The sequence below is a fragment of the Podarcis raffonei genome, chromosome 5 (genome assembly GCF_027172205.1).
Source record: "Podarcis raffonei isolate rPodRaf1 chromosome 5, rPodRaf1.pri, whole genome shotgun sequence".
Taxonomy (NCBI): Eukaryota; Metazoa; Chordata; class Lepidosauria; order Squamata; family Lacertidae; genus Podarcis; species Podarcis raffonei.
This window is the reverse complement of record NC_070606.1, coordinates 89395555-89408375: the sequence shown is the minus strand read 5'-3', so window position 1 is coordinate 89408375 and position 12821 is coordinate 89395555. Positions and strand designations below refer to the sequence as shown.

Below are 12821 nucleotides of genomic sequence, written 5' to 3'. Positions count from 1 at the left end.
ATAGTTAAATAAGAGAAATACATTGTTTCCATTGTTTCCTTCTGCGTTTAAAAAGGAGTAAAAGTAACTGAAAATTGAAACTGATTTTATTGCTTGAACCGTGCTTAAAAGGAATGATACAAATAGAAATTGTTTCCCTCTAGAGGGAGCCTTTGAAACTGTTACAAGAGTTGAGCTGGGGGAATCTCCAGCTGCAAGATAAAAAACCGTGAGAACCAGGGATTGACCTTGGATCGGTAAGAATGTCGACAGAAGAAGCCTTAGTGATTGCATTATGCAAGATAAGTGACTCATTGGAACAGCTCCATAAGAAGACGGATGTGATGACTATCAAAATTGACAACTTGGGACAAAAAGTGACTAATTTGGGACAAAAAGTGAATATCTATACAGAAACTACTCAGGAATCGATACAGGAATCTACTTTGACACGGCAAATTGTGGAGAAGGCGAGGGAGAAAGTTGTTGTTGTGGAACCTAAAGTAATACAAGTGGAAAAGGAGAGAGCCCCAGCCTTACAGAGGCAATTTGATGAATATAAGTTGTTGCCTTCCATGACTGAATTTAGAGAAAGTCAGATTTTGAAGATTGGAGCCCTGCTTGGACTGGAGAAGGAAAGTTGGATAGATCCCCCCATGCAGGGATGTATTGACATTTGGGACCTGGACTTGGGTCAGGAGGAGATTGGAGTTGTGGGGACCTTCAGATTTGGATGGGTTTTGAAACACGTCCTGAAATATCTTTTGGATTTTAGTTTTAACTATGGAGATTTGGCTAAACTGCCGAGAACGAATAAAAACATTGCTATGTTGGAGCTTCCCCGAGACCTACTCTTCAGCATCAAAGGAAGGAAATTAAGAACAAGATCAGCAGAAGACAAAGTAAAGTACATGTATAAATATGAAGAAGATCCGCAGAAGGGACTTGGAAAAGAGTTAAGAGCCTCGGACAGAAGATCACCAAGTTGATGGACCATATGGAATTGATGGAAAGGACTGGCAGAATCTGAGACCAGGGAGAAGAGACGGTGGAAGAAGATTGGAAAAAGTTTAAAGTTTATTTATAGAAATATTGCAAAATTAATGAGTGTTAGAAAAATGTTGGAATGAAATTACATGGCTTTAGTAGAAATGTTATAAGGAGTTAAGCATAAATAAGTATTATAGTATTAATGGAAAATAAGGTTAAAATAAGAAGAAAATTATATGACAGAAAATAGTGAAAGATGGAAAGGAATTGCTGAAATAATTAATAGAAGTGGAATACAAAAAGGGAGGTGAGAGGAGGTTGATGAAACAAGGGAATGAAAGATAGGGTATTGAAATGGTATGATGTATGTTTTTAAATTGTTGTTGCTTTGTTTTATTTAGCCTAATGTGTTAATGTTGTGTATTGTTTATATATTGTATTGCATTGTATTTTCTTTCTTTTGTTTTTTTCTTTTTTTCTCTTTTTCTTCTTCTCTTTTTCTTCTTTTTTGTAAGGTTTAAAAGTAATAAATATTATTTTTTTAAAAACAAACAAAGCCCTGTTGTAAATCTATACTGTCTTCCTCTTTCTCCTCCCTGGGAGGGTCAGGATGGGGAGGCGGTCTCCACCATTCCTCCTCTGCCTTGTCCCTGACACATTTAAAGGCAAGTTTACTCATTAGAAAGAACTGTGGGATTTCAACAAAAACTGAGCTTCCGTATGGTAGGGTTGCCACATTTCAAAAAGTGAAATCCAGATACAAAAGCAAATTTGTTGAGCTGTTTTCCAAGGAAATTTGGCAGAACTGACACTGCTGACATGGCTTGCCATATGTCCAGATTTCCCCAGACATTTTATTGATTTCCAACCAGACACTGCTTCCGACTACAGTATTCTGGGTATGTCCAGGATATGGCAACCCTACCATAAGGAATTCCTACAGGGCCAGGGATGTACATAAGAAGAACTCAATTGGATCAGACCAGAGGCCCATCTAACTCACCATCCCTTTCTCCCAGTGGTCATGGGCAACCCACAATAAGCATATGAGTGTTTATTTGTTCTGCATTTCCTGTGGACAAGATGGACTGTTTCAAGAAGTGGCAGAGAGATATTTCTAGATTTGTCTGGCAGGACAAGAAGCCCAGAATAAAATTTAAGATATTAACTGATGCAAAGGAAAGGGGTGGATTTGCCCTGCCAGACTTTAAACTTTACTATGAATCAGCAGCCTTTTGCTGGTTGAAAGAATGGCTGCTTCTGGAAAACACAGACATTTTGGACTTAGAAAGTTTTAACAATGTATTTGGATGGCATGCATATCTGTGGTATGACAAGGTCAAAGCGCATAAAGTATTTAAAAACCATATCGTCAGGAAAGCATTGTTTAACGTTTGGATAAGATATAAGGACTTATTGGAAAATAAAACCCCAAGGTGGCTGTCACCAATGGAAGCAAAAGCCCAGAAAAAGCTCAATATGGAGGCCAAATGGCCAAAATATTGGGAAATTTTGGAACAAGAGGGAGATAGACTGAAACTGCAGAGTTTTGAGAAACTAAAAAACAAAGTGCGAGATTGGCTTCATTATTATCAGATAATGGAGGCATATAATTTGGACAAGAAAATTGGCTTCCAGGTGGAAAAATCAAAATTAAAAACAGAACTGCTAGAACCCAAAACTAAGATTTTGTCAAAGATGTATAACTTGCAGTTGAAATGGAATACTCAGGATGAAACGGTGAAATCTGCTATGATTAAATGGGCACAAGATGTTGGACATAACATTATGTTTGCTGACTGGGAACAGTTATGGACCACAGGTATGAAGTTTACGGCATGCAATGCCTTAAGAGAGAATATAATGAAGATGATATACAGGTGGTACATGACCCCAGTCAAGCTTGCAAAAATCTATCATTTGCCCAATAATAAATGTTGGAAATGTAAAGAAACTGAAGGTACATTCTTTCACCTTTGGTGGACGTGCCCAAGGATTAAGGCTTTCTGGGAAATGATCTATAATGAAATGAAAAAGGTATTTAAATATACCTTCCTGAAGAAACCAGAGGCCTTTCTTCTCGGCATTGTCGGCCAATTGGTGCCAAAGAAGGACAGAACTTTTTTTATGTACGCTATAACAGCAGCAAGAATACTCATTGCAAAGTACTGGAAGACACAAGATCTACCCACTTTGGAAGAATGGCAGACGAAGGTGATGGACTATATGGGATTGGCAGAAATGACTGGCAGAATCCGAGACCAGGGAGAAGAGTCGGTGGAAGAAGATTGGAAGAAATTCAAAGACTATCTACAGAAATATTGTAAAATTAATGAATGTTAGAATGATGTTGGATAGAAATTAAGTGGTTTCCAGCTGTAATGCTTTAAGAGAATATGAAAAAAGGGTTATAAATAGGTAAAAATCTAATGGTAAGGATTTGCTGAACCAACAATTTGAAGTGGAATACAAAAAAGGGAGGTATGAGGAGGTCCGGGAAACAAGCTAAAGGAAAATAAGCAATGGAAAATCTGTGTGTTTTTAACTATTTTTATTTTGTATTTTTGTTATTTTTTTCATTTTTATTGTAATACTTTAAAAAATCTTAATAAATATCTTATATAAAAAAAATATTTGTTCTGCATTTCCCTGTACAGTCATACCTCAGGTTGAATGTGCTTCAGGTTGAGTGCTTTCAGGTTGCGCTCCACGGCAACCCGGAAGTAACGGAGTGCGTTACTTCCGGGTTTCACCACTCGCACATGCGCAGACACTCAAAATGACATCACGTGCATGCGCAGAAGCGGCAAGACACGATCCACGCATGTGCAGACACGCCGTCGTGTCTTACTTTCCATTCAGGATGCGAACGGGGCTCCGGAACTGATCCCAAGGTACCACTGTAGCTGAATCCTAATAAGTCCACCCTTTTATTAAGAATACAGATTTGGCATTTTTTCCTTTCTGTTTTTATTCTGGCAGCCTTCACTGAGGGACGAACGCCACTAAACCTCCACTGGCAACATATTGCATAGGAAGGTGGAATATAAATACAAGAAATAAAGAATAAATGCATCCAGTGAGCAGAGGAAGTCCAGTGATCTGCACTGTTCTTGTGACAAACTTTTAACAAGCAGCCAGGAAGGCAAAAAAGAATTCCCTGCTGTTTCTGGATGGAGTGAAAAAAAGACTTTGACTTTAAGAGGCAAGAGCTCATATTTACAGACTTGTAAAGATGTGCAAACAATGTTAAAGGCTTGACATAAACCATTCATTTCATTCATACACACACACACACACACACACACACACACATGCCTATGCACTTTTCCCTCCTGCAAAATCTCTGGTTGTATTCTATGACCCCCCCCCCCCCAAAAGAGCATTTACTGCATCCATCAAAGAAATCAGTGCATATGGTCTAGACCCTTAGCTCCTTAGCCCTAGAGGTGGTGTAACCGTTTCAATTAACTTTACTTTTCATGGCGGCTACATAAAACGTTGTGGGGTCAAGTGAACAGATAAACAGCAAGCCATTCTTCAAACGTTCCTCGTGAAATGAACAAGAGTAAAAGCTGGAGGCTGCTACATTTACTTCTGTCACTCCCCAGGGCAGTGCTTAAGAACACTAGGTCAGGTAGGCTGAGATGCCGAGAAATTGCTCAATGCCTTCCCACTGAGATGTCATAGCATTTCATGCTGAGAATAGCTAACACCCTTCGATGACGAGGAGGCAAATATTTCTCTTTCCCCTTCCCCCTCAACACACACACACCTTTCTTTGCCATTCCAGTCATGCAGTGTTACAGCATTGTTGCTTCGGCTGATTTAGTGCCAATTCAAGTCAGATCTCCGGTGTCTGGACAAGTAACCACACCAAATATGCTTGATGGAACCTTGTTACAATTTCACAGTGGGGTTCGTAATGGTCCCTCCCTCCCCCTGCCGCTGCCACCAAACAGTGAGAGGAAAACATTGAGAAAAGAGCAAGACGGCGAAACACATCCCACTGTGTAACAGGTACCTTGAGTCTCAAACCGGCTCACATAGCAGGGATGGGGACAAAGTCTCAAGCTTCTGCTGCAGCTACAGCAGGGTTAGAAATACAGATGGATGAACCTACCTCTGGCCTGCATTAACTTCAACACTTTTTTTTTTTGCTTGTGATTCTGTCGCATTGTAGGTAAAAGACCCCTGACCATTAGGTCCAGTCGTGACCAACTCTGGGGTTTTGGTGCTCACCTCGCTTTATTGGCTGAGGGAGCCAGCATACAGCTTCCACGTCATGTGGCCAGCATGACTAAGCTGCTTCTAGCGAACCAGAGCAGTGCATGGAAATGCCGTTTACCTTCCCGCCAGAGCGGTACCTATTTATCTACTTGCCCTTTGACGTGCTTTCGAACTGCTAGGTTGGCAGGAGCAGGGCCCGAGCAATGGGAGCTCACCCGGTCGCGGGGATTCGAACCACCGACCTTCTGATTGGCAAGTCCTAGGCTCTGTGGTTTAACCCACAACGCCACCCGCGTCCCTCTCCTGTTGTATTATATTTTTTTCATTAATCTGGGCATGGTGTATTGGTTTGAGTGCTGGACTAGGACCAGCAGGGTGGGGTGGCTGGCTGGGAACAGAAGGACAGACCCAAATTCAATTCCCTGTTAATCCACGAAATTCCCTGGGGTGTGTCATGGCTAAAAATTGGCCACTGTTTCTTTAATGCTAAAAGCACTAAGTCAGCATGAGTCAGCGGCCTACAATGACTCATGCAACCTTTCACCTAATTGTACCTGTATATATAGAGTGGTCAATGTTAATGTGGGTTGGTTGAAAATTGGCTGAGTTTGTGGTGTATAAAAGCTATCGGTCGTGGATGGAAAATACTTTTTCAAGAATAAAAGCAGCATTCTGCAAAGATACTCTTTCTCAAGGACTCTTTTGTTTTTTGTTTTTTTTTGTTTTTTTTAATAAAGATATTTATTAGGGTTTTACAAAAAACAGAGATTTACAGAATAAAAAGAAAACAGAGAAAAATAAAAAATTACAAAAAATACAAAAATACATAGAAAAAAAAGAAAAAAGGAAAATACAAAATACAAAAAGCAAATAGACAAGAAAAAATTAAAAGACAAATCCGTTTTTTGATATCCTTAAGCTCATTTGCTTGTTTCCTTGACCTCCTCACACCTTCCCTTTTTGTATTCCCATTTACATAATCAATTCAGCAAATCCTTACCCTCTTTCATTTATCTTAACTCTATATCATAACATATTATAACTCTATATTTCCATCCATTTATCAATTCATTTTTGCATATTCTTGTTAACTTTTGTTGCTGAATACCACTTATTGCCAATCCAAACATAATTTTAACATTCATTAATTTTACAATATTTCTGAAGATAGTCTTTAAATTTCTTCCAGTCTTCTTCCACCACCTCCTCAAGGACTCTTTTGTGCCAACTAGGGTCCGAGGACCAGGCGAAGGAGTCAAAGGAGGTCAGAACCTTTTCCTTTTCTAACACTGACAGGGTGACCTTTGGCCAACCACCAGCTCTCAGCCTAGCCATGTAATCCTGCCCTGGGCTCAACAGAGGAAAGGTGTGATACAGAGGGACATGTCACACACACTTGCATACCTATACCTAGCCGGAACTCGTCGGAACTCAGTTCCAGCACCTCTCAGGCGGACACCATTGCCATTAAACATACTGAAACTCAGGACAGATAATGTCAATTTGATTTCACTATGTTAAGAGTCCCACAATCCTGGTGCCCCCACATTAAATGCACAATCTGAGGGCAGTCTGGAACTGCCAGGCACAAACATCCATATTCAGAGACACATATAAATACATGGTTTGATATGATTCAACTGCTGACAGTTGGGCTGCAACATTTAAAATATAGTTGTGTTCCAAACATTAGCCCAAGAGGTGCAGAGAAGTTGAATTTTGTATAGGAAACTGCAAAGACTGGAATTATCAAGTTCCCCTAATCCATAGGTCTTGAAATTTGAGCAGACAAAAGTGCCTGCGAAGAGAAGTTTGAACAGGAAGACAATATACCCAAGTAGACCAGGTATTTTCAACCATTTTGGGTCCCACTTTTAACTCAAATGTGTACCTGGGGACCCATTCCTTAATCTACTGCCATGTATTTGCACAGCGGTAGTTGCAACCCACCTTGGACCAAGTGGGTCCTGACCTACCAGTTGAAAAACAACAACAAGAAGAGTTTGGACTTGACATCCCACATTTCGCTACCCTAAGGAGTCTCAAAGCGGCAAACATTCTCCTTTCCCTTCCTCCCCCACAACGAACACTCTGTGAGGTGAGTGGGGCTGAGAGACTTCAGGGAAGTGTGACTAGCCCAAGGTCACCCAGCAGCTGCATGTGGAGGAGCGGGGAAGCGAACCCGGTTCACCAGATTACGAGTCTACTGCTCTTAACCACTACACCATGCTGGCTCTCTGAAGACCAGCAGACGATCTCACACTAAGGTCAAGTTCTCTGAACTCGGTTGCCCACTTAGCCCAGCATGAATTTAAGTTACTGTGAAATAATTCCCTATTTTGAGGATCCAGGTGCTTGACTCATAATAGGAACAAGGGAAGCAGCAGTTTGAAGCTTTTCTCCAACCAGGGCTTTTGCCAATATTCTATCAGAACAGGAGCATTCACCAGCTGCCAATACTCAGTGGTAGGTGCTGGCATAATTCACTATCAACTACACTTCGCTTTTCTCTCTGCAAAAAAGCTGACGTGTCACTTGCTCCCTGTCCCCTCCCAATTAGCCACAGATTGCTGCTTTTTTTTTTTTTAAAGGCGGCCACCTGCCTCTCCAGTCTGAGTCCAGGGATAATCAGTGCTGGGCATTTTCCATGTTGTTAAATGCAATGGCAACTCTGGATTCCAGGTGCTGCTGCTGCTGTTTTTGCAAGGTTCAAAGTGATCTCTTTCACCGAACCACCATGAAACTCCCAGGCACATGTGATAAAAAGGGCATCACACAAAAGGAAAGCTATGTAGGATTCTGACAACATGGGTGGGAGATGGTCTCACTTAATTTGAATTGCAGGAGAACAAAACTTAATTTTTTATTACACCTAGAAAGTGAGACAGATTGAGGCAGATTGAGGCAGAGAGAAAGAATTTCTAAGCCACTTGTTTCAGCTGGTAACACTGAGCAGCCGTACATATTCAGGACTTCAGGACTTTCTCATTCCCTGGAGAAGATTCACTTTGTTACATAAATTCATCCCATGCAGTAAAAACCCTATGCGTATCTTCCCAGAGGTAAGACCCATTCAGCTAAAATTAGCATCCAGAATTCTCTCCCAAGTGTGCATGCACAATCATGCAGTCTTGGTAACATCCGGACAGGGCTGCTCTGCCCCCGAGGCAGCTGCCTTGGGTGGCACCCTCTTCCTGCCCCACTGCCTCTGTTGCTGGTGGAGAAATTGTGGCAGCAGCTTCCAGCAACATCTCAGGAGTCTGCAGAGCCAGCCCACAGATGAGACAAGGTAAAGCAGCCACCTCAGGTGGCAGAAGCACAAGAGCCTCAGGTGGTGAAATGGGCTGGGCTGCCCCATCAGCCTGGGGTGCACATAACAAAGGGGAGCAAAATATTTAGGTACTCCTAGTAAGCAAGCAGCAGGGCCTACGAGCCACCATTACCCCATGTTTCTAATGCACCAGTTTTCAATCAACAGTTAACAAAACAGCAGTATGCAATGGGAAAATAACCCTTGTAATACTCACCAATACTTGGGTACCCTGGTGTAGAAGGATCACCTCCACTATTCAAAGACACCATAAATGCTTTCTCGCTCAGGTTCTGAGTCTTTGGTAAATCGCAAGGATCAACATAAAGAAGGGCACCTCCAAAACCTGCCTCTTCCAGCAGAGAAAGCTGGGAAGACACATAAGTAAAAGGAGAACATCAGCATTAGGTCGTTAACATTGCTTCCCCATCTTCTCACATTTATATTCCACCTTCCTTCCATCTTGGAATCCAAGGCAGGATATACATGTGGTTCGTAGGTGGTCACCTTTCCAGAACCAAACCTGCTTAGCTTCAGCAAGGTGGTGGCTTCATGAGCTTTCAGACCATACCCTGGGACAAGTGTAAGGAATATTTTTCACCTCAGGGGTCCCATTCCCTTGTGGGCAGAACACAGACTGCCAGAGAGATGGTTTGTAGGATTAAATAAATTCATTGTGAATCAATGAAGTATTATTCTTGTTGTTATTAAGGCTTGAATTGCCTTGTAAATTAGTCTTAAGATGATTTACAAAAATCTTGTGGAGACAGCGAAATGTAGTTTCAAAAATGGAACCACAACAACTAAAGCTAGGAAGATGGTTAGAACAAATGTGGAGTGAATTTTCAAAAGAGAATTAATTGATTAAGATCCTAGTGTTGAACGCAAAATCAGTGCACTCCTTTCTAAATTATCACTGGGGATGTTCTTATGCAGCCTACCAAAGAGCTAAATCACAACATAAATTGTTTGTGGTTTGACTTTGGGCACATGTACACCATTTAAACATTTAAAGCACTAAACATTAAAAAAACCAAAAAAACGCCAATAAACTAGCAACTCTAGTTTGTGAAGGGTGCTGAGAGTTGTTAAGATACTCCCTGCCAACAGCCAGTTACAATCTATAGAACCCTCCGAGAGAAGCAACTGATTGTTAAACAATTCTGGGAATTGTAGCTCTGTGAGAGGTCTCCTAACTCAGAACTCTTCTAAGTGTAATATTTTTTATTAGTTTTCAATTACAATAAGCCAATAAAAGCCTCATTGTCAATACCAAATTATAATACAATTAATAATGCCAATTGTTCAGATGCCAAATTATATTATTTTCCTGGGTCCCCACATGCTAGAATTGATGATTTTATTAATTTACTTTAACTCTGCATTCCCAAAACTTATAAATTCCAGTTACACACTAGTCAGAATAACAAACCCTTATACCACAGTTGCAGTTTTAATGACTTCCATTCGCATTAACACATCAAATAATTTACAGTCCTACAAATGAAGCCTTCAAACTCTCCCTTTGTTCTTCTTGTGTGTGGCTATTATTCTGTCCGTGATGTTTCTTCCTGTCCTTGTACTGTATTATGTCTATCTTCTGTCAGTTGTTGCTGTTCTCCATCATACCTTGGGCAGAGCTAGTATCCCATTGCTGTTTCATAAGTTCTCCATACTCAGCACTCTTTTCAAACTAGAGTTCTCAGGAGGAACCCATGCCCATTTAAAATTGTATGATACTGCTTTACATGTATAGAGCAGATGTGGTCTTAATCAACACAAACCAATACGTCTTTCTGTTGCTGATTACTTGTTCAGTTATCTTGGGTATCAATTCCCTCCCTCAGCTCTCTTTTTCCCCGTCACTTCTCTGCCCCAAAGCTGCTTTGTTCTAATAATGTGGTAATGCACATTAGAAATAGGAAAGAACAAACGCAATGCATTTTGTTTTCCCCTACCAAAAAAAGAAAAAACACATATTTTTTTACTCTGTTGTTTTATTTTGATAGGCTTCAGGGAACTTAGATACAGAATACAGCAAGCGCCTGGTCCTGCTGCCATGGTTACGCAAGCCATTCAGGGGAGAAGGTGTACAATTGCTAAAACATGTAGCATGGCCTAAAACACAATCCCTGTTCCTTGGGAACCAATATGTCAGCATTCCTCCAAGCAAACACCCCAGTCAAATAACTTGTCCCGGATTTTGCATTTATAAATGCGGTTTCCCAACTGCTAGAAATGACTCCAGGCCAATCAGTGGAAACTCATTATGAGCAGGAACTGGGAGCCAAAGTTCCAGGAAGGGTAAAGCTACGCTCCCCAGGTGGAACAGTCGTCGCTTGCTAGAAGACACGCCATGTTTTCTCTCCAAGCTCATTATTTCTAGGCTCAGGATTGACGAAAGGAGTGACTTCTCCACACAGAGCATTATTAACGTAGGGAGTGCAATCCCACAAGAAGTGCTCATGGCATTGTTCAGAGAATTAACGGTGCAAGCCATCTACCCGCACAGTGTTTTCCCTTCCCTGAGATGTGCTCCTTACTAGGTTTGTCGCTGAATGAAAGCTGCCCCGGTCTTTATCCAAAATGCGTAAGGCAGGAGGGGGCCAGGTGACTCGGGAACTGCCTTGTTCAGAATTTAAACGCGTCCTGAAATTTGTAAGTAATATTCCTTGCAAAAGTACGGTCACATGTACCATAAAGGCACCATAGACATTGTCTGCAGAGTGCAGGCAGCTCGCCAGCGGAGTGTGCAATTGAATCTAGGACATTGTTTGTAGGAGAAATACGCCAGGCGGTTCAGTAAGGTCAGCAACTGTATAATTTACTGACAGGTAGAAGAACAACTATGTACGAGTATAAAGTGATGCTACCTCTGTCTGCCTCTCATTCGAGGCAGACAGCTTACAGAATAGACAGTCTTTCCAGAAAAGCACTTTTCCAGCAGAGATGCAACACAGGAAGGCTAAATTCAAGCCAGCAGCACATCTGGCTCTGACTGACTTATACCTCATGGGATGTTTGAGCTCATGACCTTGAGCTCATGACCTTAGTTAGCCATGACTTGGCTTTTTTTCTGCAAGCATAAACTTACATATTCCAACGTCTTCTGCATGCACTCTGCTAATGACAGAGGACATTGCATATGATGGATAAGGCAAAATCCACTATTGAGATATAGAGACGGAGGTGAAATTTCATTTACATCCTATCTGATTCACAGCAAACTTGCTTAATTCAAACTCTCTGAAACAGGTAAACCCACTTAAATTGAAAGGACAAACTGTACCTTGACTCTCTGGTTGTTGATACTTGAATGAATGTCTCCCCCCACCCCAATCTCTCTTCCTACTCCTTTCATTAACTATTACACCTTTGATGTTCAGAGGCTGATCAGACTATTTCTGGTCAGTATCAATTTCCCATGCATTCGTTCACACAACTCCATTCCATCCTAGTTCTACATTAATCTGTGATTTATTAATTTATTTAAGAATCTGTACAGTAATTCACACTTCATTACACATTTAAATAGCGCTTGGATCACAAAACAGTATGTATTTATTTATTTAAACTGTTATTACATACTCATCACTGCAGATGCAATTCCGGCTATGTCTGTGGCATTTCAGTACATTGAGCTGATGCTGTATCACAAAATTTGGAGAATTGTGAAATCCTAAAGATAATTGCATCCCAGGCTGTGTGTTAGCCCAGGAGGTGTGAATTATGATGGTTTGCTTAAAAAATGTGGACCAAATGAAAAATTCCTATCCATCCCTAGATGTGTACTGCAGAGACCATCTAGCTGGAGAGCACGTCATTCTGAAACCTGTCTCCAGATTAACATTTCCTTCTTCCAGGATTGCCCAAGACATCTGTCTTGTGATCCACCATCTGGGAATCAGTGTGCTCTCAACTGTCTGTCCCATTACACACACATGGGATGCTACTTTCCTGTGGTGCTATTGTGGTTGTTGTCCATATGCAAATACAACAGCCACATGGAAAGGCCCACAAGGTTGTGATGATGCCACACACACAATGTACAGATTTTTTATTGAGTTAGTGTAAATCCTTTCTTCCATTTTGAATTTTGTTAGCCACCTTGAATGTGCCAATCAGAAGGCAGGCTATAATTTAATACAAAACCACAACCATGTGGGACAGTAACATAGAGAAGCAACTCCCACAGATTTGCAAGAATGCATGAAGAAGGCATCTCTCTTTCCTGCTCTCTTCCCCTCTCCCCCGAAAGATACTGATTACCATTTTAGTTCATCAATCAACCCACAGAGTTGTTTCATGATTA

At 41.1% G+C, this 12821-nt stretch overlaps 1 protein-coding gene across 3 annotated transcripts in view; it reads right to left on the bottom strand.

Annotated features, from left to right (window-relative positions):
* The window catches only part of NAALADL2 (N-acetylated alpha-linked acidic dipeptidase like 2), a 740348-nt gene that overhangs the window by 259194 nt on the left and 468333 nt on the right, over positions 1-12821 (bottom strand). For all 3 annotated transcript variants that reach the window (XM_053390588.1, XM_053390586.1, XM_053390587.1), the window contains one exon: positions 8727-8877. In XM_053390588.1, coding sequence (XP_053246563.1) covers positions 8727-8877 — 151 coding nt within the window. The remainder of the gene's footprint in view (positions 1-8726; positions 8878-12821) is intronic.